General features: G+C 39.0%; 1 protein-coding gene across 2 annotated transcripts; it reads left to right on the top strand.

Annotated features, from left to right (window-relative positions):
- The first annotated feature begins 100 nt into the window (after positions 1 to 100).
- APLF (aprataxin and PNKP like factor) lies at positions 101 to 24,605 on the top strand. Of its 2 annotated transcripts, XM_071805699.1 has the most exons (10): positions 101 to 276; positions 1,586 to 1,737; positions 3,004 to 3,127; positions 5,835 to 6,007; positions 8,703 to 9,091; positions 15,125 to 15,250; positions 17,585 to 17,631; positions 18,802 to 18,840; positions 22,332 to 22,395; positions 23,619 to 24,605. In XM_071805699.1, exons 1-10 carry the CDS (start codon positions 261 to 263, stop codon positions 23,632 to 23,634), a joined length of 1,146 nt encoding a protein of 381 aa, XP_071661800.1. In that variant the 5' UTR covers positions 101 to 260; the 3' UTR covers positions 23,635 to 24,605. The 2 variants fall into 2 exon arrangements, with proteins under 2 accessions (XP_071661800.1, XP_071661799.1); XM_071805698.1 differs by lacking the exon at positions 22,332 to 22,395.
- Positions 24,606 to 25,440: the final 835 nt, after the last annotated feature.

Below are 25,440 nucleotides of genomic sequence, written 5' to 3'. Positions count from 1 at the left end.
GTGCGGATTTACGTCATCATGTGGCGTCCACCCGCCAGAGCCGCGGGCCGAGCCCGTTCCCGCCGGAGCGGCCGCGCCGCTGAGGTGAGGTGAGGTGAGGCCGGGCCCTCGGCAGCGGCTCCTCCGCTGTCGCCCGGCCCCGGGCTCCCCCGAGGGCACCGTGCGGCCACCGCCGGGCTGCGGACAAACCCCTGAGCTCAGAGGCGTTTGTGACTGGATCCACCGGCTGCAGCCCCGGGTCCGGGCTCGTTGCCGGCTCCATGGCGGGGGGAGCCGGTGCGGAAACGCAAGCTTTCGAGGAGCACTTGGAGGGGCCTGTCTGGGAAGGGAGGGTAGACAGAGGTGGGGTGTGTCCAGCTCTGGTTCCTCAGCACAGGACAGACATGGACCTGTTGGAGAGGGGCCAGAGGAGCCACAGAAATGATCAGAGGCTGGAACAGCTCTACTGGGAGGACAGGCTGAGAGAGCTGGGGTTGTTCAGCCTGGAGAAGAGAAGGTTCCACAGAGACCTTATTGCAGCCTTTCCGTACTTAAAAGGGGCCTGTAAGAAAGATGGGGACAGACTTTTTAGCAGGGCCTGTTGCAACTGAAGGAGGGAAGATTCAGGCTGGATATGAGGAGGAGATTTTTTACAGTGAGGGTGATGAAACCCTGGCCCAGGTTGCCCAGAGAGGTGGTGGATGCCTCATCCCTGGAGACATCCCAGGCGAGGCTGGACGGGGCTCTGAGCAACCTGATCTGGTGAAGATGTCCCTGCTCATGGCAGGGGTGGCACTGGATGAGCTCCGAAGGTCTCTTCCAACCCAAACTATTCTATGATTCCCTTGTGTTTTTCTTTGTGATGGAGTGAACAGTTTGGCTGATCAGTGCGTGACTTCCCTGTAATGCAAAAAGCCGTGGAAGGGACAACAGCAACTCCTGAGTGGTGCTGTGCAGTGAATGCAGCAGTATTTTGACTTTTCACTAATCCTTTGGGTTAGTGAGTCAACTTTTGGAAGGGCAAAGCATTGAAGGAAAAACACTTGCAGTTTCATTGCACTTTCACGACTTAAAAACATTTCAAATGTGGTAGCTCAGAGCTGAAGCTTTTAAAACCAGCTTCAAGCACCTGAGTACATGGTGTCGCCTAAGACTGCGGACTTGCAACCTTTGGTGACAATGAGAAGGGCTGGATTCATTGGGCATCTAGTCCTGAATACTGTATCTTAACGTTATTTGAGTTGGTATAGAATCAAATTTTGAGAAGTTGCACAGACTTATGGTAGAGCAAGTCCTAAGCTTTAATTTCAGCTTTGTCAAAGTTCTGTCGTGATGGTGGTGACTAGTATAAATCATGTACTTAAAAAACAAAACACAGTACAGTAGGAGTCAGCAGTGATTGCCAAGTCTTTGGTTCAAAATACTTTCAGCAGAAAGTAGAAAAGAAGGCATGTTTATTTTCTCTGTTGTTGATTAGGAGTACCTTACGTTCAGTTTGGAGGTGTATTAATGGCAAATGTTCAGACCAACTTCTGTGTTTAAGTGGAAAGTACACGTTTGTGTCTGTGATGAGTTTGACTGGATAGAAATTAATTTGCTTTCTCAGAAAAACATCAAGAGGCTGATGCAGAAGAAGGACCAGCTGTTCGTCCTGTTGAGGTGTCTTATAGTCCACTGCTAATAGAACTGACACATTCCAGCTCTGAGAAACACGGAACCACCAAAATGAGAAAAAACAATGCTACTTCCAGACATTTGGTGGGTGCTTAATTTTGAAATTAATTTAATATTTGTAAGTATGTGTTGAAAACAAAGTGAAGATGTTGTATTTTTCTCTTTCCCCTGGGAAGTAAACTCTGGTAAAGTTCTATGCTTAAAGCATCCATTTTATTGACTGGGATTGTATGCTGTACTATTTTATAAATATATTTCTGTTGTGTGTTTATGCTTATTATGCCGCAGTAATTGGTTTTCTGGAATATACAAAAATCGCGATTGCTGCAGGAATAGCTGTATGGTCGCTGAGTTCAGTACTACAGAACAAAGTCCAGTTCTGGTCTCTGGTCCGTATCAGTAACTGCCCTGTAAGTACCTAAGAAGGCCTCGGGGAATGAGTGACCAGCCTAAAGGCCTCTGAAATTTATATCTGGAGAGCCTGGAGTTGGACTGTAGGTGCTGGCTATAAGTAATATCTGTTTATAGTATACTAGGGGCCTATTTAATTTGAGTAATACAACTGTGGTGGAGTTGTGTCATCAAGATTCTTATGAACACACAGAAACATAACCCTCCAATTTTTCCTTGGCAGTCAGTGTCCTGTCCAGCAAAGCAGGCCTCTCTTGCTTTTTTAAATGTTGCCCAGTCAAATGGCTTTCAGACAGTCTGATAAATGGTGTACGGAGCCAGTGGAATTTTCCTTAGGTCTTATGTTATGTATCCAGCAACATAGTGCTTAAAGAGACACATTAGTCAACATAATTGTATGGTAGATAACTGTACAATAAATGAAATGTCAGCCTTACTATCAAACTGATAGTATGACTTTCAGCACATAAGTATATACTGAATGTGACTTCGGTGCGTTTAATTTGTTTAGAGCGTGATTCCTTTTTGGAGAAAGGAATTGAGAGAATGCTAGCAAGACTTTTCTGTTTTGTTGTGGTTTGTTTGTTTTCAAATAGGCATTTGTTTCTTAAACCTCCTCTTTCTCTTATTTTATGTGTGGAAACTATAGCAAGATCCTGATGAAGCTCTTCTGTGAACCCCAAAGGTCTAGGGAGATGTGTGTGGTTTTTTGTTTGCTTGTGTTGTTTTGTTTTTTTAACTGAATGAAGGTTTCCATAGATGTTGTTTTTCAGAGTGGGTAGGAAATGTAAAAAAATTTCAGGCAATGGACACCATCCAGAAGTTGGGTGGTAATCCAGGCTGTGTTTGAAGATCATAACTGTGTACAAAATTATGTTCTAGTTTTCCCACCTCTTTTTTTGACCAGAGAAAGGTACTAAACAGTAAATATTGTTTCAGGTTCCTCTTGATGATGATAATGAAAGCAAACAGTCAAAATCTCTTCAAAGAAAGCGAGTTCTTCCATCCTGGATGCTGGAAACAGATCTGGTTCAGAGGATTTCTGAACCCGTAACGGAAGGAGGTAGGTTTGCAGTGTAGTACATATGTAGTACATTTGTAGTGTATTTATGTGCTTTGATGTACTTTTTTTAATATCATAATGGTGGTGGTACAAAGTATTAATTTGTTATTTCTTTTTCCATGTTCTGTGCCTGGCAGCTAACAGAGATTGACTTCTGTTGTCTCCTTTGTCATCAGTCCTATGTGCATGACAGTGCTCTTTCTGATCAGTTTGTTTTCTTTCTGTTCTTATTTTCCATGCCAGGCAATATATTCTCCTTAGACAGATGAACATCTCATGTTCTGAAGCCCTTTCCTACAAACTTGCCTGTTTTGTTTAGTATGGAAATACTAGGTGGCTTCTGTAGCTTTAATTCCAAGTCTTCTCCACATTTAAGTCACTCATGTGTTGCCCGTCTAAATTTAGATTCTTCTACTTTCACAGGTTGTAAAAGTGGGGTTTTTTGGGGTAGTGGTGTGTGTCAGTTTTTTAACTGTGACTGAACCAAACTTGATTTCTTAGTCCAAAGTTTCTTCCTGGGAGGAGCAGTTCATAGCGGTGTAGTAGCTTCTTGCCTGTATGAGGCTAAAATAGCATTGCATGGCCTCTTGGCCTTCCTGCAAAAGGAAATTGCTGAACACATGATAAACTTCTCCAGCATATTATATTATATCAGTGGCAACAGCAGCAGCAAACTGTGTTTATTTGCTATCAATAGGAGACACGAGGGTGCTGCATTGGCACAATCCCAAGAAAACTTTCTAGCATGTCTGGCTTTGGTCCTGGGAGCTTATAAAGACTTCTAAAGCTGCCATTAGGCATTCTCTGACGAACTTATCACAAGGCATTTATTGCTCTGACTTTTCTTTAGTCCTCCTGTTTCATCGACAAATGAGAGAGGGGAAGGTAAATGACTCTGTACGTTAACAACATGTCACCAGTGTTTCTAGCTCTGCTGAAGACAGGCCACCCCACCCTGCTTGCTGTTCTGGGGTGAGGTGGTTTAGGTGCTGACTGATGAGTTTCCTTTGTTAGTCAGTCCAAGTGTATGAACTGTGACTGATGTGTGCATGTCCGCTCCTCTGTGTCCAACACTTCAATGCTTCTCTTTCCACCTGCCATTTGTGTTGAGATGATGTAATGGATGAATTAGACTCATGATGCCTGAGCAGACCTACAGAGGTGTTTCATGTAGTGTCTGACCAATTGCTTCTTATCTTCTGTAGTGAGTGCAGTGTCTGGATGGATTGACCTGGGCAGTTGTGGCTTTCAACACCTCTGTTATATGCTATCGGCTACCCTGCCTATCCCTTTCCTCAAAAGCTAATTTTGAGAAAATTACAAGAAGCAGACGAAATGTTACTTCCCTACCACCCACCCCCTAAACTTGACTGTTCTGTGCTGGGTTATTCCCTTGGATGCAAAAATTGCATAATTGCATGTACCAGAGGACTTCCACTGGCTGTGTTGAGTTCTGCACTAGTGTGATTGTTTTCTTATGTTTTGGTTTGGGTTCGTGTGTTGGTGGGTTTTTTTTTGTTTTTCCTGTTGTTGCTGGTTTGTTTTTTCCTCCAAAATACTATACTGTTTCTTATAGATGCCTATATAATGTTTGTTTCAAAGACTGAACATTTTGATCACCTAGATGCTGAGATTTGGAGCTGTGTGGGTAAGGGATACCTGTGTGATGTTGAAGGCCTGATCCTGAGGAGCTAGGGATACAGACGAACACTGTTGGAGCTGTTTAAACATTTGTTATGTGAGATAATGATTCCAGCTTAAAATGGGCTGCTTTGATGAAACAACCAATCTCTTCTGCAAATCTCCTATTTCCTTAAAATTGTGAAATGGTTTGCATCTTTTTAGGGTGGTACTGGGTGGAAAGGTAGAGAATAAAATGAAAAGGCTGCCCTTTTGTTTCTCATCTGTATGTCTTCCTACTGGAAAGGGAACACTGGTTTGTTGTTTTGAAGTGAGACAGTAACAGCTGGAAATATTGCTTGCTTCTTACAGATATCTCTGGGACGTCTGTGTTTTTTGAAGGGTTTTTTTAAATCTTCACATTTTTGAAGTCTTGCAAAATGTCATCAAGTATCTTCCTTCTGAATGTGTTTTGCAGCAGATGGAGCTATAACAAAACTGGCACAGTGGCCTTCCCTGTCTCCCAACTATATATCCAGAAAATACTACTTCACTAGAGAGAACTTCCAATTTTTTGAGATATTAAGCTTTCCAAAGAGAGGCACAACATTTGCTGTCTTTCTGTCACTCAGTGACTGATGAAATAAGCAACCATCACACGGCTGACTAGGCAAGTGGTCATACCCTGACTTTGCCATGTTCTAATTAATTTGTGTTTGTGTGTATATCTGAAGTGATATTTACATGAAAGATCTGTGGTAAAAGATGTCCTTGGACATTTGGTTTACTTGGTCAGCTCCTATTGTGTAAATGAAATTGTCAGTCATACTGATACAGTCAGTCTAGAATATTCTTTGCCATATATTTATTTTTTTCCCTTGTTTCCCCCTCAAGCACCTTTACATGATTTTTATTCCTCTAATCGGAAAGTGAAAAATGTGCTGCTGAAGCAGCATGTGTACAACTGCTACTATTTCTCATGCTTTTTCCCAGTGTCCTGTTTTGATGTGTTTTAAGATTTCTAATCTGGTCAGGATTTCACTGTAGAAGTTGCATTCCAAAAGTACCCTTTTATTTTTCTTTGAAGGTAATAGAGTGAAAGGAGGCCAAGGAAGGGCAGGAAGTGATATGGAGTCATTAGAAGTAAATGTGCTGCAGAAAAAAAGATTAGCTTCTGAAGAAACTATAGAGGATTTTGAAGGTGAAAAGCAAGATCAAAGGAAAAGGAGCCATCTTTCCATCCGCATCCCTTCGTCTCAGGTAATTTTTTGGCTCGGGGCAGAACCATGGTATTTCAAAAAATGAGAATGTAGTTGGCAATGCCATGTTGAAGGTTGGGTCTACAACACAAATACGTGTTCTACGTGTGCTTTGATGTTTAAGATATGATTTGAAATGCCACTCCATTGGACAGCTCGATAACAAGGATCCTGGAAGCCTTCAGAGACTTGGTTTTCTTTACTTCTCCTCATCTGGAACTTAAGCCCTGAACATTCCGCGGAAAAGCCAGACTTTCTGCTTTACAGCAAGAAGCTGGAATACATGGGTGAATACTGGTCCTAGGAGTGGCTTGATGTGTGATTTCTTTTCCTGAGAATCCTTTAGGGATACGCGATGGTATGACACTGACATAATGTGTCGCTGGACTTTGCCCATACTAGTGGCATTCCTGCTGCTAAAGTTTTATGGTCAGAAAATTATGGTATGTGGCTTAGCAACTGCTATATTTTGAAGAAAGGTAGCAGGGAGTGTGCTTATGTCACTGTCTCAAAATCTGAGTCAAAAAAAAGGAAAAAGAGAAGGTAATCTGAAATCCAGAACAATCTGTGGCAGCGAGTGAGCAGACACTTCAGTCCAGCTGCCCAATGTGTCTGTGTGTCTTTAAAGTACCGTTGCGTTCATAGGCAGTTAAATGCTTACTGATAGCACGCTGCTGATAATGAAAAGGATCATTATCAAAGACAAAACATATTCTGGTGATACCAAAGTGAGGCTTTCTCTGACTTTTCCTTTAAGTGAACAACCTGGAGAGGTGTTTCTGATCTCTAGTATTAGAACTGCTTGGATCTATTACAGGATCTGACAAAATACTTAAAATCTATTATTTAGAATGCTTCATTGGTTTTGACACTGAAAACAGTTGGTGACTTTTCTTTTTTAACTAAATCTTAATGTTAATTGGAATGATCTCCTGATGGAGAGCATGCCCTTCAGGATAGTTTTGATATAACATAGTGGTATAGTTCAATCTGAAAAAGTGTTCTGAGTGGTGAGCTCTGTTGTAGGTCAGGCACATTAATCCTAGCTGCAGTGCTATTTTCTCTTTGTCAGATCATAAGGTGAGTGACTACATAATGAATGATTTCATTTTGCAATTTCTAAGTATGAAGCCTTACTTTCTCCTAATAATTTCATAAATCACTTTTCTCTCAAGCACAGTGTAAGAAATTGCTTTCAGAACTTTGCAGAAAAAATAGTGGGTTAGTGCAAGCAAAAGTAATAATCAGAGCTCTAAAAGATTGGAATTTTGATATGAAAACCAAAATCACTCCTGCTGTCATATTTAAGGCAACTGAGAAAATCTGTAGTATGGTAAGAAGTAAAAAGAATCTTAATTCTAAGTGCCAGCAGCCTCCAGATGGCAGTGAGATCACATATATGTTATAACCAGCACCAACAGTGCTGTTGTCTGTGGTTTTCCTTGATTGCAACCTGTTTTTTCATCATAATAAATGTGAAAGGGTTTAATCTCATTATATGCAATACAGGCAATGGATTGAAGCATGTAGTAGAGAAGCCACAAGTGGGAGTGGCAAATTAGAGTAACTTAAGTCCTCATTTGCAAAAGGACTATTTCCTAAACTGCAGGTTTTTTTGCTGAGCTTTATTTTGGGAGTCTTGATAAAAGAGTCATCTGTGTCTCTCAGTTGACATATACTAAATGTGCTGCTGTCAGGATCATTTGGTATTAATGCTGACTTTGCCCTTCCTTAATCACATTGCTGCTCAAATGTAGTTGTTTTGGTTAACATTTTGTGAGACTTGCATTGAAAGGAGCAAAATAGGAGGCCACCAGCTGATTTTCAAGCTCTGCCCAACACACCCATGTAAACTAAATATACATTTACTGCAGGGGGAACCTAGTAATAAACTGTATCAGAGCAGTCCAGCCTTCTGTATAGGTACGCTTCCAAGTAACATCGTGGTTGTCGGGACAATGTTCCTGTTTTAGTTACATATTTCATTTGTTTTCTAAAACACACGTCTCTTATTTTAAGCCTATATATGTTCCAAAATTTAAAATGCATTATTTGTCCAAAGTGAAATTGTTGCCTGATGGCATCTACTGACAAACTTGTTTTATGATTTAGAGTCATGACCTGAAGCATTTAAGATTAATTGAGTTGGGATTAAGCTCAAGGTGTGTATAATGAATTTCCATGTATCTCTCATGTATACATAAATAAATACATATCCCCTACACATTCGTACTTAAGGGATTGAAATTGATCCTTGTACAGGAATGTGTATGTTCTTCTAGAGTCTACTATATCTTCACATGTATAACCCCCATTCATTTTTCAGGAGCAGTACTTTTAATTGGAAATTAATTTAAGCTAAAGGAATATTCGTGAACTGAGGTGGTAAGAGAGGAGCCTGACTGTGGTGTGAGGGAACTGAAACTGAGGACAGGTGCTCTGGTATAATTTTTTCTTTAAATTCTATGTGTGCCTGTGTTCTTAACTTGAACCTTTCATTCAGCAGCTGTATTTAGGAGCTAACTTGAGTTTGGAGTAGAAGATTTTAAAGGCTGGACCAGATGTCCCTTCCAAGCTGAGCTGTTCTGTGATTTTGAAAACCGGAATGATGAGATGAGACAGAGTTTGACCTTAAAGCTTTTAATTCTGAAGAGCATAAATTTTCAGGTCCTTCAAAATGTAACCTTGTTCCACAGAATACATCTGGATTTCCTCTTGAGAGTACCATGAGAAACATGGAAGGAAATGGCAAGACTGGAACAAAAAACCCTGGAAGTTCTCTGGAAAGAAGTGATAGGCAGCTGCATAGTAAATGTTCTAAAAGAATAGGTCAGATCTCCAGTAAAACAAGTAGAATTGAGGAACCAGAAAACAAAGAGCAGATTACTGGTTCTGCAAGCCAACAAGCGCACGGGGGCAGGACTGCTCAATATTTTGGTGCCCAAGAAGGGATTCTTGAGCCTGATGCAAATCTGGATTACAAGACTGAGATTTCTGATTCAACCAGAAGTACAGATGCTTCAGAAAGCTCCAAACAGATCAAGCGTAAGAGGACACCTTGCATGTATGGAAAAGGCTGTTACAGGTAAAACAAAATTAAAACTAGCTTAAGTTAGCTTATTATTAAGAAGTAATGTATTGGCTGTGGAAGAGAAAACAGTAAAGTTGTTACAAGCTTTGATTGGAAAAATTTTGGTAAACGAGACTAATGAGAAACAAATAGCATAACAAGAGTTTTTAAAGTATGAAAGGAGGAGCCAGGATGGCTTCCTAGCTGCTAATATAGCCCAAACAAGGGATGAAGTACTTCAGCAAATTAGAAGATAAAGTGTTCTAGGAAATAAGAAAAAAAAAGTCCATTTCGAAAAGAAAATAAAAAACCTGTGTGTACAGTACATGTAGCAGCAGGGAGAAGAAATGTCTGTGGTTGAAATGCCCAACATAGACCCTGTAGGCTTGTTTTATTAGCACTCTTTTTCACTTGTGTGAAAGATGATGGTATTTATTGAGGTAACTGCATGTTTTGTTATTTGAATAATTAAAATATCTATTATTTGTCATTTCTTAAATAGTCAGGAGTTACTTTTATTATAACTTGGCCAGTTGTGGGTTTTCTTTTTTTCTTCCTTCATTAGCTTCCACTCCTGCCCTAAAACCAGAAGGCGGCTTACTTACAAACTCCATGTTAACCCCTATCTACTCAGCTTCTTTGGTAATACAAGTGAAGAACTTTTTTCTCTCACTTATATCCTCTCAATTCACAGTGAAAGATCTGTTGTACAAATCTGTGAGATACAGGCGTTCTGCTGAAGTTCCAAAACATCAATGCTGAGTGCCTGATCTCTGGCTGATTCTTTTTGCCCAGAAAAGATCTGGAGTGCCATGTGGTGATACATGGAGGGGAAGACACAAATCGGGAGGCGTTCTTAAGGCGAGCAAATGGCCAGTGACCTGGGAACTCCATTTAGGAGGAGGTTTTGATATGTAGGTAAATCCATGTACATTGTAAGCATAAAAGATAAGGGTGATCTAAGAAACAGAGTCCTGTGGTTTTCTTTTTTTTTAAAAAAAGCCCTGAGGGGCTTGAGCAATGGGAAGAACAGTGAGGTTGTTTAGAAAACAAGCAAGCACAGTAAGTAGCTTCTTGTGTATGTTTGCTGTGGCTAATGCTGCAGATAACTCTGTAAATCAAAAGTGTAAAGCTGTTGTGTTAATGAACACATCAGACTTCCAATTTTGGTGTAGCTTTCACATATTTCAATTTTTACCTTAATGAATGTGGTGAAAAAAATGTCTTATTAGGCAGTTAAGCTGATCCAGTAGTACAAATGCAACCTCTAGTTTCCTTCAGCTACTTTTAATTTTGCTCAAACAAGTTTTCACCTGCATGGGGTAAAGCTGATGAGTACTCTGATACGCTGAAGGATTCCTAATGTTTAAGAAGGCGAATTTTAATTACAGGTAACAAGGAATAGGGAATAAGGAATGTGCATGTGCACATTTCTTCTTGGGTGCTTCTTCCAAAACATTTGGCAGTGGTACTTTTGGAAAGTATTACATTATAAGAAAAAATGGTCTGAAACAACACATTCCAAAATCTTATTTTGGAGAAATTTGTAAAGACAAAGTATCAAAACCATCACTGTTGATCCTCAGGAAATGTCACGAGACTAAACCTGCCTGTTTGCAGCAAAAAAAATACCATTTGTGGTCTGTCTTAGCATTTGCTTTTAGTACAAGACCACCAAGTAGCCTTTCTGCATTGTTTGGATAACTCTGTTAAAAGCAAGTTGTTGCAGTTACCCATGTTTTTAACAGAACATGTACATAAGCATGATATGAACGCCTTGGTAGCATATTCAGTTTCCCATTATGTGATGTTTTCTTTGAACAATAACTAGTTTTTAGAGTTGATGAGGAAGAGGAGCTGCTTTGAGTGCTCTTTCGAGTGCAGTGGGTAGCTTGGTTTCCCTCCTTCGTTACTATAACCTTACGAAAATTGTCTTCTAGCAAGATGTGCTGTAAGCATCAACATCTTAAATGAGTGCTGCTTTGGTAACTGGAAAATTTCCTTAGAGTTTTCTTCTAGGTAAGGTTTCTTGTTCACGAAACGTAATTTATCCAATAACTAAACGTTCTAGTCTTTATTTTGTAAACTCCTATTAAGTGATACTTGTCTTCTGGATATGACTTTGGCACCTTTGGTAGGTGCCCAGTAAAACAGCACAAACGGAAAAGACTAAATGTTCTATTAATTTTATTATATTTCTCTAACACATATTGTAAACACTTAGGAAATGGTTTTGTAACACCTAGGTCAATGTCTTTGTTTATTAATGTGAAAGCGCTGCTTTGGAAACAATCAAACTTGATGCACACCTCTTGTTCCAGGAATTCTTCTTGTCATCATCCTTCACATCAGGTTCTCTTTCTGATGTAGCATGAAGCTTTACCAAATTCAAATAAACTGCTGTTACCACCAGGAGGCAAAGTGCTCTGTGTATGTTATATGTGACTGTATTTGTTGTCAAGGAGCTTGCTCTTCCAATGGTCTTGTGTTCATTTTCCTATCTGCTGCTTGTTTTTCCAAAGTTAGAAAAATAGGGAATCAAAAATAAATCTAAACCCAAACCCCCTTTTCAAGAGCTACGTAGAAGAGGTGCGGTAGACTGGAATTCTAGTCCCTAGAACCATGGCTCACGGTTTTTGTGCACAGTTCTCTCCTTTCGCTAGTCTGCAATACAGTGCTCTGCTGACTGGGTGCATGTAAATCTTTCCTATAGCTGTCAAAGCAGGACATGCTCAACCAAACTTTGGATTTGTGTGTGCTCTTTGTTTATGAAAATAAGTATTTTTTCATTTCACTTTAAACTTGTAAATCTGGCAGCTGCAGACCTGCATCTGTCTCTTTTTGAGTCCTTTCTTTTAGTAAGACTTACAATTTAGAACTTACAAACATCTTGCATACAGTTGTGGCATAACTTCAGGCTTGAGTTCTTTTGCTTTATAAGAAGTGCTGGAAATTCGTTACATCTTCACTACCAGTTTCTTTAGTAGCTGCGGAAATAAGCCCTGGAGATGGCAGAGGTCTTTGCATGTGATGATGAAGAGCCAGGGATCCTGACCCAGTCAGTTAAACTTACTTCAGAAAAAGCTTTTAAGGTGCTTTTAGTAGCTGCACAGATGAAAAACTGTCTTAAATATTTTGCTGAGCAATATTGAACTTCTGCTTGAGATGACTGTGTTGATTTTGAAGAACTTTACCAGTTTTATTTGCATCATTTTCTGCATCATGAAGTGTGAGTACACAAATTCAGAGTTTCTGTGAAAGTGGCAGTAACTCTCTATGTTTATGAGAAGGCAAATCTCCGATAAAACTTTATTTTTAATAGGCTTTTAATTGGTTAACTTTTCTGTGAGTAAAGCTTAAATGATTTTGATTTGGTGATAAGAATAACATTCCTGTGAAGTGAGGTTTTGTTGTGAAACTAATTAACTTCGGAGAGCAACTCATGGCATAATAGATGTTGTGCTCTTACATCTCAAATCTCTTGGGCCTATTAAAACTTTTGAAACCAAACACTTAATGAAAGGAAGAAGCTTTAGATTTTTGCAAGAAGGAAAAATGTTTGCTTAATATAAGCTGTGTGCTTTTCTAGTTTATTTTGTTTTATTTTAAAACACATAGAAGTGGCATAAATACAAATTATCCAGATAAAGCCACTATAAAATACGATGTTTCTCCTAGTTGTGAGCATCTGAAGTAGGACATATTTAAGATGCTCACAGGTAATGTATACATTGAGTAGCAGCATCCACTGGCCAAAAAAATCCTGAAGCCTTGTGGTAAAGAGTGTGCATCATGACCTTTTTGTTTCTCCTGTACTACTTTATTTATATATATATATTTTTTTTTTTTTCACTTTTCTCTCCTCCAATAAGGGCTGTTCGGTGTTGTCTGAGTAGCTTTCAAAGTAAATTTTTGAATGGAAATGGATGTCTCTTAAAATACTTTAGGTTCACTGAATGACAGCTATTAGGCCTTCTTTCCTTGGTGACTATGATGCTACATGTATCTTATTGCAGGAATAAATGTAATAATTATTTCGCAGAGCACTAGTTGCTTCTGTATCCTTTCAAGAAGATGAATTGTGTCTCAAATGACTGAAAATTCGTGCTAGTATTGCTAATAAGTTATCTCTACGCATTTAGAAAACAAAGCAAGTAGCTTCTAAAATGACTTGGTTTCATCCCATTAGTTTTTAAATGGGAAAAGAAGTAGGCAGCCAGCCTGAATTTGGTGTAAGTGACATTTCCTGAAAACTTGTGGGAGAGTAGATGACTGGGAAAAGCACCCTTGCAATGATTTCTAGTGAAACAGTTTCTACTTACCCTCCGGGTTGCAGAAATTAACAGAAAAGACCAGGACAAGAAGTCTGTCGCCTATGTAAATAGGTCCAAAGGACCCTAAGCTGCTTCTCAGTAGCTCATTGAAGTTTATCTGCAGCTTGTTTGTTGAGTTTCTTGAATGCAAGGTACCAGGAAAATGGAGATTTGAAGTATTAATACTAAACATTGAAAGTATTAATACTAAATATTGAATCTCTTTCAAATGCCTGAGTCCTGAGTGGCACTCACGGTGCTTAAGTAGTAATTTTCCAAAAGCTGTAACAAAAACTTTTGTTTTCTTATGGTGGTAGCTGAAATGCTGAAGTTAACATTGGCTGTTCCCTGTAAAGTTCATAAGAGATAATAATGAATGTAAAGCAGAAAATGCCTGTGATCAGTGAGGAAGCTGTTATGTGTGTAGCTCACTACATAGATGTTCCTGCCTTTGTGTTCCTAAATGTAGCTATAACAAGTGTAAATTAAAACAGTAATTACTCTGTAATTTAAAGTTGCCGTTCCTCTTGCTTGAGGTAACCACTTTTATGATTTCCTCAAACACATTGAAAATCATGTACTCTGGGAATTAGTGTAGTCAATCACTAAAGTCTTTGTGGCTGTCTCTTGGCAAATAATTTATTAAAATATCTCACATTTCTTGTTTTTAACTATTATGCTTGGAAAAAAGTGTCTCTAAAAGAAATAGTAGAGGGAAAAAATAATTTGCTTTTTGTATCAGTATGCTCACTTTGATGTAATGTTTGTGGTGTGTTTTGATCTGTCACATGAATTTCTCCTGAAGTTGCAACCTGTTTTCTGTGTTCTTTTTAACATCACTTACAGGAGTTTTAGAAGTCAAACTCTTTTCTAAGTGGTGGTGTTTGTGGCTGCCTTGTCTAGTATGGTGTGTATTCGAACCTATTCCTTAGAAACACTAGAAGTGTTCTTTTAATTATGTATATATTTGTATTCACTGCTTGCTCACCTTGGATTCAACTGCATAAGTGTAGTAGAGCAAAAAGTCGTGGATGCTCGTAACGTGCTCTCATCAGTAGCCTTGCTGTGACCCAACTGCATACAGAATTGTCACGTCTTATGGTCCAACTTCACGTCATCCTCGTAATTTGATACTTCAAATAAAACACCGTGGTAGCCAAGGCTAACTTGGCAGCATAATCGATGTCCAGTAGCCTGCTCCATTTGAAATAATATGCTGGCATTTGAAGCGTTCAAGTGAACAGACCATTGCGTACAGAACAGCAAATATAGTTGAGACATTGCCTGGACCTAATGTGTGATAAACAGAGGGTGAGAGGTATCTTCTATACTGCAGTTGTTTTGCTGCCGTGCGTTGGCCCTTCCAACTTGAGCTGAGCCTTCTGTTGCAGTTTCTGTAGCCCTTTGGTAGCTCCGAGGGAGTCACCACTGCACAAGATTCATGCTATGTGGCTACATCAGGCGATTGTGTATGTGTTGGAGCTCTGAAACTTGAAGGTGATGCAAATAGGAAAAATCCTGTTTTAACTTCTTTTGCAGCATGAGCTGAGACAAAGCTTTTCTTCTATTATCCTCAAAGTAGCTCTTACATTCTGCATAACGTTAAATATTCAAAGTTCCTCTTTATGTAACCACAGAAAAATAAGTTGTCACTGATTCAGTAACGCCTTTCTTTTCTCCACTTCTTGTGTTTAAATGGAACAGTCAGTTCTCGATATATATTTGTCTTTTGCAGGAAGAATCCTATTCACTTTCAGCAGTTCAGTCACCCTAATGATGATGACTATCCTGAAACAGAGACTGTAACTCAGGATAACGATGATAACCGGCCTGAATGTCCATATGGAATGGCTTGTTACAGGTAATAAAGGTGGTACAAAATGGCTTTTCTAGTTTTACAGTTTAAGAATGTTCTCCTTTGGAGTTACAAAATGACAATAGAATGATGAGTAATTCTTGGTGCTGAATCTTGAGTGTAACCTGTCATTATAGCTCGCTCTAAAGTCTTGGTGCCTTCTGAAATCTGCTGTGGACAAACTGCTGCCTTTAAAAAACATTTTTAGATGCTGTTCTTGATATGTAACTTTTAGTTTAAATTTTAATAAAGCATCTGTTGAGGTTTTGTACAAAAACTCTTTTAATCAGTATTTCATTTGTTAGAAGGCATAATTTAGGTAGCAGCAATAAAATCCATTTTTATGGCTGACTGCAGTTTCTTTTAAGCACTGTTGATTTTCTTCAAAAGATTCTTTTATTCCAGTTTGATTCTCAGCATTTAGGTTTTCCACTTTTATTTAACAGAGTTTAATGACTGCTGTGTAATTTACACAATGGTCAAAAGGATATATTTTGATGCAATAGCACTCAGAGGGGGCATATTGAAACTAACGGCTACTGTTAATAAAGATTTGCCTGAGCAGAAACATTTTCTCCTCTTTCTTGGAAAGTGGGGGGGATCCTAATTGCGTGTAGCTTTTAAGAAAAACCCATGTTGTATTCTGCTAATGCAGAACTGTTTCTCTTCTGGAAAACGTCTATAAGATGAATTTCTCGTCTCAAGACTAGAAAGTTGGGATTATACCAGTAATTACATTTCCAATATACTTTTCAGGAGTACAACAGATGCTTTGACAAAACCAAAATTGTCTCTCCTTCCTGATAAGACAAACCTCTGTGCTGTGTTAGCCGATCATTTCTTAATCTGTGTTTCATTCTTTGGGGGTAGAGGAAAGGAGTCATCCACAAAGCAATGATAATTCTTTCAACAGAGCAACAGATGTAATTTGAAGGGTTTTCTTGTTGTTTTTGTTGTCTTTACCTCTTGTGAGTACTCAAAGGGAGCATAATTGAGTGATCTAAATGCTATGCCTTGAGTTGGGATTGAATAGTCTGATGCCGATGATAATGGTAAAACACGGAAGTAGGTGATTTTGTTTCAGTACAGTTTATTTAATAGAAAGCTGTACTTCCTTTTTTTTATTCAGATAACTATCACTTCTAATGCACATGCAATGTACTTTGGACTAGCAGTAGCTATAGAAGTGTAAATCAACTTGAAGTGTGTGAATTTGTCACAAGTTACTTGACATAAAAATAAGGTATTTGTACTGAAGAGTAACTGTGTTCTGTTTTTAAAGAATAAGAAAACATAAATAAGCAAGTAGTTTACAAGGCAGCTTTCAGAACAAAGGTATTTTCTAAAATATCCAAAAAACTTCTGCTGTTGCAGAAATTCATCTCAAGTCTCAAGCATTGTTACATGGTATGTCATTCTTAGATAGTGGGATTTAATTGTTGCTTATTTTCAGAAGCAAACATTAGGACAACTGAACTGGCTTTCTTCCTAAGCTATAGAAATGTTTATATTTTTTTGCACAAAAATAAATGGAGTTGAAACTATTTTAACATGCAGCTCTGAGAAAAGCCTCTCGTACTTGTAACATGACAGTTTAGCACAATGTAAGTTGGACCAAGTTAAAACATTAGAGCAGCATTGGATAACTAGGCGGGGAGTGATAAATGAGTGTATTAATGACCTGGATCACAGCCTGAATGAGGGGAACATGTATTGCAGATCCAAGAGTAAGTTGACTTGAAATTTTTCTTCGATTGCTTTGATGCTATTTTTTAATAGAAGACATACACACTTGTAAATGGAATTTGCTGGATTGCAGCAGCATACTGCAGAAATGAGTAATCTCTCAAGAATCCTTCTGTGGCCTCTCCCTGAGAGGCTTGAGCCAAGCAGTTCTTTCCAAATTCTTTAATTTTTCACAAACTACTTCCTTTGTACCCTGATGTTGCAGAATATAGAAGCTATGCCTGGATGTCTCAGACCTGTGCTTGCGTTGTACTTAATGCACCAGAAGTTATGTTCTGGTTTAATTTGTAAGGAGAGTAAATAACTGGATCAGTTCTTAGTATGCTGAACAAATGCATCTTTGGAAACTACCTCATCCCTTCTCTTGGTTTTGATCAACCATCTCTTTTTAATGCTGAAACAAGAGAAATTCTTATTTAATGTGAATTTTTTCAACCCTACATTCTGTGAGCTGAGGCACTGCAGTAAGGCACTGGTCACAGAATTTTATTTTAAAAAGAGATGAAAATTATCCACAAAATACTATGGACTTCTGGGTTTATTAAGTGTGGAACAATGTGTCAAGTCCAGCTTTTACTCTTTTCTTCTTTGCAGGAAGAATCCACAGCACAAGCTGGAATACAAGCACAGTGTACCTCCAGGTAAGGCAAATTGCTCAAGATAGCTCAAAGTGAGTAGGGGAGGAACCCCAAAATCCAGGAGCAGATACAGAAAATTTGGACTAAAATGCTTTCAGCTACTCTAAGTGAAAAAAACCCTGCATTTGCAGCTTATTTTGTGTTGACCTGCACCCTTATTCTTAAGTATGCAGTCTTGCCCTTGTAATGATGAGGAAGGTCGCTTGGCCACTGCAGACTTGCACTCACATTTTCAAATGTTTTTCAGCTGAAGTGAGGCACAATTAATGTGGGGTTTTTTTTTGCTTTATATCTTGCATATTGACAAAAATGCTGCATGGCAAGTGGGTATTTTCATGAGTTTAATAGGTTTGATTGAAAACTACTCATGGTACAGTATGACATTACTGGTTCTCTGTATTCTACTTCCCCCATTCAGAGCTGGAGTATTACAGTGAAAACAGGGAATATATTTAGGTGTTACTGAAGTATTTCTCAACATTTCAAGTGGATACTGGAGGAAATTATTTCTGTAGCTTTTTTGGGGGCGTAGAGGGAATGTAATTAAAACCGAATCTGAGTTTCTATCCTGGAATTTTCTAGTCTTTCATATTCCAATAACTAGACTTGTTGAATAACACAGGGGAATGTACTGTTTACATTTCATCTGTTCTTCAAGAATCCAAAGAAATACTTGGTATTTTTTGTGCTTTTTCTTGATTATTGGACTTGGAGATTTCTTCCACTTGAAAGCCCAATGCAATAGACCATACTTAAGAACAGAACAGTTTTGGAAATGTAATGATAAGGTATTTTACTTTAAAGAATCAGGATTATGACATCATTAAGGAGAAATTGCATTTATGGAAACAATAGTGTAAAACATTTAAATGCTTTCAAATACTTTTCTACATAAAATAAACCCAAACAGTATTTATGACGCTTGTCTACGGATGGCAGGGTTCATAAATGTAAGAGCTGTTCATCTGGGTGAACAGTTCTAATCTCTCAGGAGTCATTCAATACAAAAAAAAGAGGACTTTTTGGGCAGCAGAGTAGTTTTTATACTTGTAAATACATCGTGGTCATTACAGCATTTATGTTAATAGGTCAGTCTTCTGTTGTAGCAACCTCTATGACTAACCCTTCTGTGGGGTTGTACTCTGTCCTGGCTAATAACTTACCTTTCTTTAGAAACCGGAAGAAGAACCCGGCACCGAACTTCAAAGAATGGTGAGTATGTTCTAATGTTGTGAATGGGCACATCAGCATGGGACGCAACCGATCTGCTTTGGTTTTTGGGCATTTAATAGTGCTGAAGATGCTGGATAATACTCACCTGAGGAGAAAGTAGTTGTTACTTTAGTAAAACCCTACTTACTTTTTTACAAGTAATAGTACTGAAATTGAATTTGTGCCAGGCTTCCTGGATGAGCATTCCTGTACTTCCCTGGAAGCAGACAAGAAAACAAACAGATGTTTTAAGGAGAGACACGTGGCTAAATTGATTCTTCCTTCCACAGGGGTCATAGTAGGATGAAAGGAATCCAATATTTCATCCACAACTAGTTAAGGTTGCCCTGTAAAAATTGATTGCTCTTGAAACATTGAGAAATCCCTTCTGTGTTGCATTGACCTTTTAAATAACTTTCAAGTGATATCTGTGCATGTGCTGATGCGCTTTTCTTATACTTACTATGAGGAATTGATGTTTCAGGTAAGGTTCTGGCTTCTTGTTAGGACTGAAGTGTAGACGAAGGTTAATGCCTTTGAGCTGAGGGCAGGTCTTGCTGTGAACTCTACATGTGTCTTTCTTTCTTTACTTTCTAGTCATCAGTGAGGATTATATAGTAGCACAGGCAAGCTGTAGTCTCTCTTGATACCATAAATTGTACATTTACCAGTGGAGAACCTGGCTTGCTTTGCTGCTGCCAACAATGTTAACTTAGGTGTTGCAGGTGCATAAAGTTCAGTTTTAAATGTACTTTAGGTCTGTTTCTAGGCTTCTTCCGTCTCAGCTTCCTGATGCGAAGCTTCCTATTCTTTCTAAAAGAATTTAAAATGAGCTTTGAAGAGTGGTCTGAAAGTTTGTTAATAGGCTGTCTTCGTTTTCACTGGTATGAAAAAGGTGTGAGGATGTGGAACTTCTGCATCCCAAGTGGGAACTGGATTGTCTTCCTTGAGATCACCAAGGTGTGACTGGGCATTTCCTAAAGAAATTCTCGAGACAGAGACATCTGCCTTCTGGAGAAAACTAATAAAAGTGCAAATAGGTGTAGTTAGTTTTCTAGGCAATGTGTTTTGTCCTCCATTTCTTTTGTGGGTAGATGCAAGAAGTTGTTTTCATACTTTCCACTGAGAAATTTCTTTCCTATCCCTTATTTCCTTATCCTGAATGCGTGCACTATCATATTCTGAGGCATATATGTTACCTGTCTGTTTGCTTCATGATGCAAGTACCAGCTCCATCTTGGTCACTGTCCCCTTTCTTGAAATGTGTATTACAACGCAGTGAGGATCATTAGCAGCACTGTAAGAGCAGTGAGGGGTTAGGATTTTATAATGAAATAAGCTGAACTGTATGCATGTCTAAACTCCTTCTCGATCTACATCTAATCTTGAGGCCTTTACATTGTAGCTGTGTCTTTCTTACCCAAACAGTAGATTATGGGTGTACAGTTCATGGCAGGTGGCCAGCGAAGTGTGACTATGGATGGAAAAGTGCTGCTCCTGTAAGCGTATAAAACTTTTAACATGGAAGTGAAATTCGGTGTCTTAAAACTCCTCTTACGAAGTATGAACCAGCGAGGAATTGATATTCTGTGCACAGGGGAAAGAAAGGGAATTCATTAATTAAAGTGCTGTTCGTATTTGCTCTTTTTTAATGTCTTGTTGACTGGCTTGCTTAGCTCTCTTGAGGGCAAAGCTTGTGAAAGGTTGGGCTCAGCTTGTTCACATCCGAGGCCGTCGTACCAAGCCATGTAAGGTCACACAGACAGACAGGGCTCCATTAACCTTTCTTTCGTGCTGTTTGCCATGACTGCACCATTAAGCACAGCAGGATTCATTTCCATACCAGTGTATTTAAACTCCACCAGCCAAGAAAAGAAGGGTACTGCCTACGTGACATTTGACATTTTTGGTTTTTAGCATCCTAAGTCTAATTGCTACCAGAGGGATTGCAAGTTGTCTGTAGAGAATGTGGTCTATGTTCTGAGAAATAATCTACGGCTAATTACTGGGGGAATAGTTGTAAGGGAGGAAACAAAACAAAACCACACACACAAAAAACCCAAACAAACCCAAACCAACAAACCAGAAAGAACAGAGTTATGCTGTCATTAAATTATGACTCCTGAATGACCTCCCTACGTTGTTTCTGCCTAGATGACTGATCTGCTGCAGCTGTGGACTATGCAGGATTCTTCTACACACCCTTTATAGATTTTCTAGCAAGCTGACCAGCTCACTTCCAAATACAACTCTTTGAAAGGGGTGGTCAGCAAGCTTTTTCTTCCCACACGAAGCAGATAATTTCAGAGAAAGTTTCAGGGTCATCTTGATAAATATGGTGCCAGGGAAAAGGCAGAATTGTGCTTAATGAGCAGCTTTAGTGTCTGTGGGGCTGAATTAAACCACAGTGGAAAGAGGTGAAGTGTGAAGACGTGAAAAGAAGTGCATCATTCACTGCTAAAATCTAGAAGCTTTGATGTACGGAGAGGAAAAATGCAGTATGCTTCTCTTAAATTTGTAGGGAAACAAACAAACAAACCCAACAAACCAACACTCCGGACCCAAACAAACCATTTTGATAGAAGTAATCAGTATTTTGCCAGAATTCCTCCTTTTGTTGTAAAATACCACCCACAGTGCTGTGAAAGTGAGGAAGAGCTTTTCTTTGCTACGCAGATCTTGAGCTTACTATTGTTGTAAGCTGAGAAGAGAGATTTTGTTCTTATTGGAGTTAACCTCTTTGTTTTGACCTCTCCCCTCCAAGACATAATTTACTCTGCAGGACCATAGTCTGTGATTCTTGTAAGAAATTCTGCTGGTACCGGTAAACACAGACGTGATTAATTTCCTCTGAAGTCTGGTAAACAATAAACTAGCAAGCATAAGAGTGGATTCCAACTCAAACTGGCTGTTGGCATTTTCAGGATTTTCTTCTAGGTGGTGCAGAGTTGGTCCTTCAAAGAATATGGATTGCTAGCCATAGGATTTTTCTCAATTATATTATTGGCTGTGTCACACATGGCTGACATTATTCTAGGAGGTCATTCAGTACCTCTGTAGCACAATTCATCTATAAAATAGTGTATCTTTGAGAAACTTGACTAATGCTGTAAGTGCTTTTGAAAGTCTTGGGTGAGAGTTGCTACAGAGTATAAAATGTTAATCAGACCATAATATAATTCTGGAATAGTAACATTCTCACTCGTAGAAAAAAATGTACCTGACAGAGGATGTGATCTAACTACACAAAGTACTTGTGTTTTCATTTGTTCACCACACACAGAGTTTGAGTGCCTGGGGCTCTGACCTGAGGTTGCAAGAGGCTGCTGAGAAATCCTTGTGGTTAATACAAATGTTAATGATTTGGACTGGGGTCTGTAGCTGGGAAAAAAAAAAAAGAAAATGTGTTTATAGTTTCATATGAAGGATGATGACAAGAATTGCTCAACAGATAACCTGTCAATGATCTCATGTAGATAATTTATCCCTAGATGAGATAAGAAGGCAAAAATTGGAGGCTGGGAAGAAGAGGAATGATCATGGTTTTACTCAGAGGTATGACTTAAGGGCAGAATAACACAATTGGAATAGAAACAGTGTAGCTGGTTTGGAATTATGGACAGGTAGGAAAAAATGGAGACAAAGTGAGCATGTAGAGCAGGGGTTGCACGCATCTACCAAAATCAGGAAGCAGTGGAAATAAACTTGTTGAAGGTTCACAGCTGCTGATAAATAAAAGGAGAAGACAGTGCTGCCATGGCAGCAGCTTTGTATAGACACTACCAAGTCCATTAGATAAGGCTACTTCAAATAGCAGAATTATCTGGCCTCTGGGACTTGGTTTAAATGTACCAACATATTAAAGCAATTAAAAGAATACTGCAAAACAAACTGTCTTCAAAGTTTAGGAACATGCTGGAACATCATCTGTTTGTCGTCAATAGAGCTTTCTTAGTCTGTGCTTCCTGCCAGTACAGAGTATTGTGAAATACTATGAAGGCAGAAGGCAATTTGATCCCAAATTTAGGTTGTGAAGCAGATGGATGGACAGCAGATTAGAAAGCAACACAATGGAATAGACTGGACTGTGAAATAGGCTACACCCAGCTCCGGAGAGAAGCATTTGTCATGACCTTAACCTGTGTTCAGAAAGGAAGAACAGACCCTCCAGCATGGATCCAAGTTGAGAACACAGGAGGCGAGTGATCTAGCAGATTCCCTTCTAGCACCTGAGGCTCGGGGAAAGAGTGAATGAGGATTAAAAGCCATGTCAGATGGCAAAGGGTATGAGTGTAAAATAGCTCTGAGAAAGTATGTATGGATGAAGGCAGAAAATGTAGGGTCAAAATTGCATAGCAATAGCTAAAGGCTAAATGGCAAGAGAGATGAATTGTTTAGGTATAGAAATAGCAGGAAGATGACTGGGAAAATAGTGTGTGCCACTACTCAAGGAAAGAGGAGTTATCACAAAACATCTGATATTGTCATCTTCTGATATCGAAACACATTATCAGAGGAGGCCTGATACTGTTTTCTGAGCACTGGAAGAAAAGCCAGTAAGGAAAACTTTCAAAGTAATCAGACTGGTAAGTGCTGCAGTAGGTGTCAGAGATAGCACAGCTTTTCACGGAAGTCTTGAAAATCAAAACAGCCCTGGGTAGAGTGCTTTAATTGTTCCTCTCTCCTCTTGAGGAGAGGGGCTAACTAGATTGTCTTTGGGAAGTCTCTTTCTTTCTGTATTTATAATTCCTGAATGTCTGACATTTTTGTCCCTACAGGAAAAAGGACTGTTGAAAAAGCTGGTGATGATGAACCAAATGAATATGATCTTAATGACAGCTTTATAGACGATGAGGAAGAGGAGGAGTGTGAACCTACTGATGAAGACTCTGACTGGGAACCAAGTTCAGAAGACCAAGATAACTAAGATGTTGATTTTGCAAGAGGCACATAGATTTGTTAAGACCAAAAAGTAGCTGCACAGAACAACCTTACAAACGTCCGATCTGGTAGTGTTAAAACATGGGTGCGCAAGGAGAGGAATTGCTTTAAAAACTCTTTTTTTTCGTCAGTGATGGAGGCACTACAGGAAGATTTTAATGGGGACAAGAGGATTCAGCAACGCCTTTCTTGTCCTTGTGTATTATTTTGGTGGGTTTTGTTTTATTAAGTGGTGAAGCCAGAGGACTGAGCTCTGAAAGTGGTGTGGAGTTTGTTTGTTTTGCTTGGTTTTTTTTGTTTGTTTGTTGGTTTTTTTTTTACCTCATCTGTTTCTTTTGCAATGCTGTTAGTGTCTCACAGTTTCAAATACCGTTTTAAAGGTTATTAGTGCTGTGTTTTCCTGTGCTTTAAATAAATATTGGCATTAGGAAAGTCCTTTGTTTTGCTGAAACGCAATATAAACGGCAGTATCATGGACTAATTCTTGGCCATTACTGGGAATGTCTAAGCCATTTTTTAAATGTTCTTTTGAGTTAATGCAGTCTCAAACTTCATCAATCTGCCACTAGCTTTCCTTTTAGGCATCATTTATTTGATTCTTGTGATGTACAGTAGTTAAATACAGGTTGTCTAAATCACTTAAATTTCAGTGTACTGCACCACTGCTTGTCTCAGCAACAATTCTGGTTTACTTGCTCTAATTACAATAGTACCTTTTTCCATACATGCACATCACTGGAATTGTGTTCAGTTCACAACAAAGCTGTAGTCTTGATGACTTTATTTTTGCACAATTAAACTTGTAACACACTGTGGGGAAAAAACTTGTAACTGTGTCTGTGTGATTTCTGAAGACTTTGTTGGAAGATCTTCAGTGTGTCCACAACATTCCTGACTTTTCAAGAAAGTTAAGAAGTTTTAGTATGTTTGCAGGCAGGCGATTGGAGCCACGTGAATTTGGCACTTTTTTGTGGACACAATTCTGCAGTTCAGCGAGGGAAGAATTCTTGTGTGGCTGTGGCTCCCCTGTGAACATCTGCCCAATTGTGGTTGAAAATAGACGTTCAAATACACTCAAGCTGGTCAGTTGAGTAGCAAAATGTTCTCTGCTTAAAGGAAAACGGCCATTGCTGCAGCCTGGCACTGGGCTGCTTTTGGATGCGGGATCATCTTTTGCCAACTGTTCCAGATTTGGAGAACACCAGCTTCTCTTGGGCCATACTTACTGTTTGCCAAAGCTTTTTCATACAGAGAGAATCTAGTAGTGTTTTTTAGTGTCTGATGATTTCTGTGACTATTCTGTATTAGAGCATTATTTTGGGAATGGCTCTTTAAGCTACTAGCCTTTACTTCAAAAGTAGAAATAGCTTTTTATCACTGAAGACTCTCAGATGTGTAATCACAAAAGCAAATTTAGAAAAAATTCTTGCTTTTGTGTGATAGATTAAGTTTTATTACTGATAGCAGGACTGAAAAAAAAAAAAAAAAGAAAATGTATGACCAAAGCAGCACATTGGGAAAGTCAAAACCATAAGCAAACTGCTCTATACTGGTAGGCTGAAGTTATCTCTATTTAAGTGTATTTTCCTGTTGTATTAGTTCCTTAACAGCAGGGTATACTTTTAACCTTCTGGAGGGATGAGCTGGTAACTCTAGGAT

The sequence above is a fragment of the Patagioenas fasciata genome, chromosome 3 (genome assembly GCF_037038585.1).
Source record: "Patagioenas fasciata isolate bPatFas1 chromosome 3, bPatFas1.hap1, whole genome shotgun sequence".
In the NCBI taxonomy this organism is placed as follows: domain Eukaryota; kingdom Metazoa; phylum Chordata; class Aves; order Columbiformes; family Columbidae; genus Patagioenas; species Patagioenas fasciata.
The sequence above is the reverse complement of the archived record's forward strand: the minus strand, read 5'-3'. Positions and strand labels throughout refer to the sequence as shown.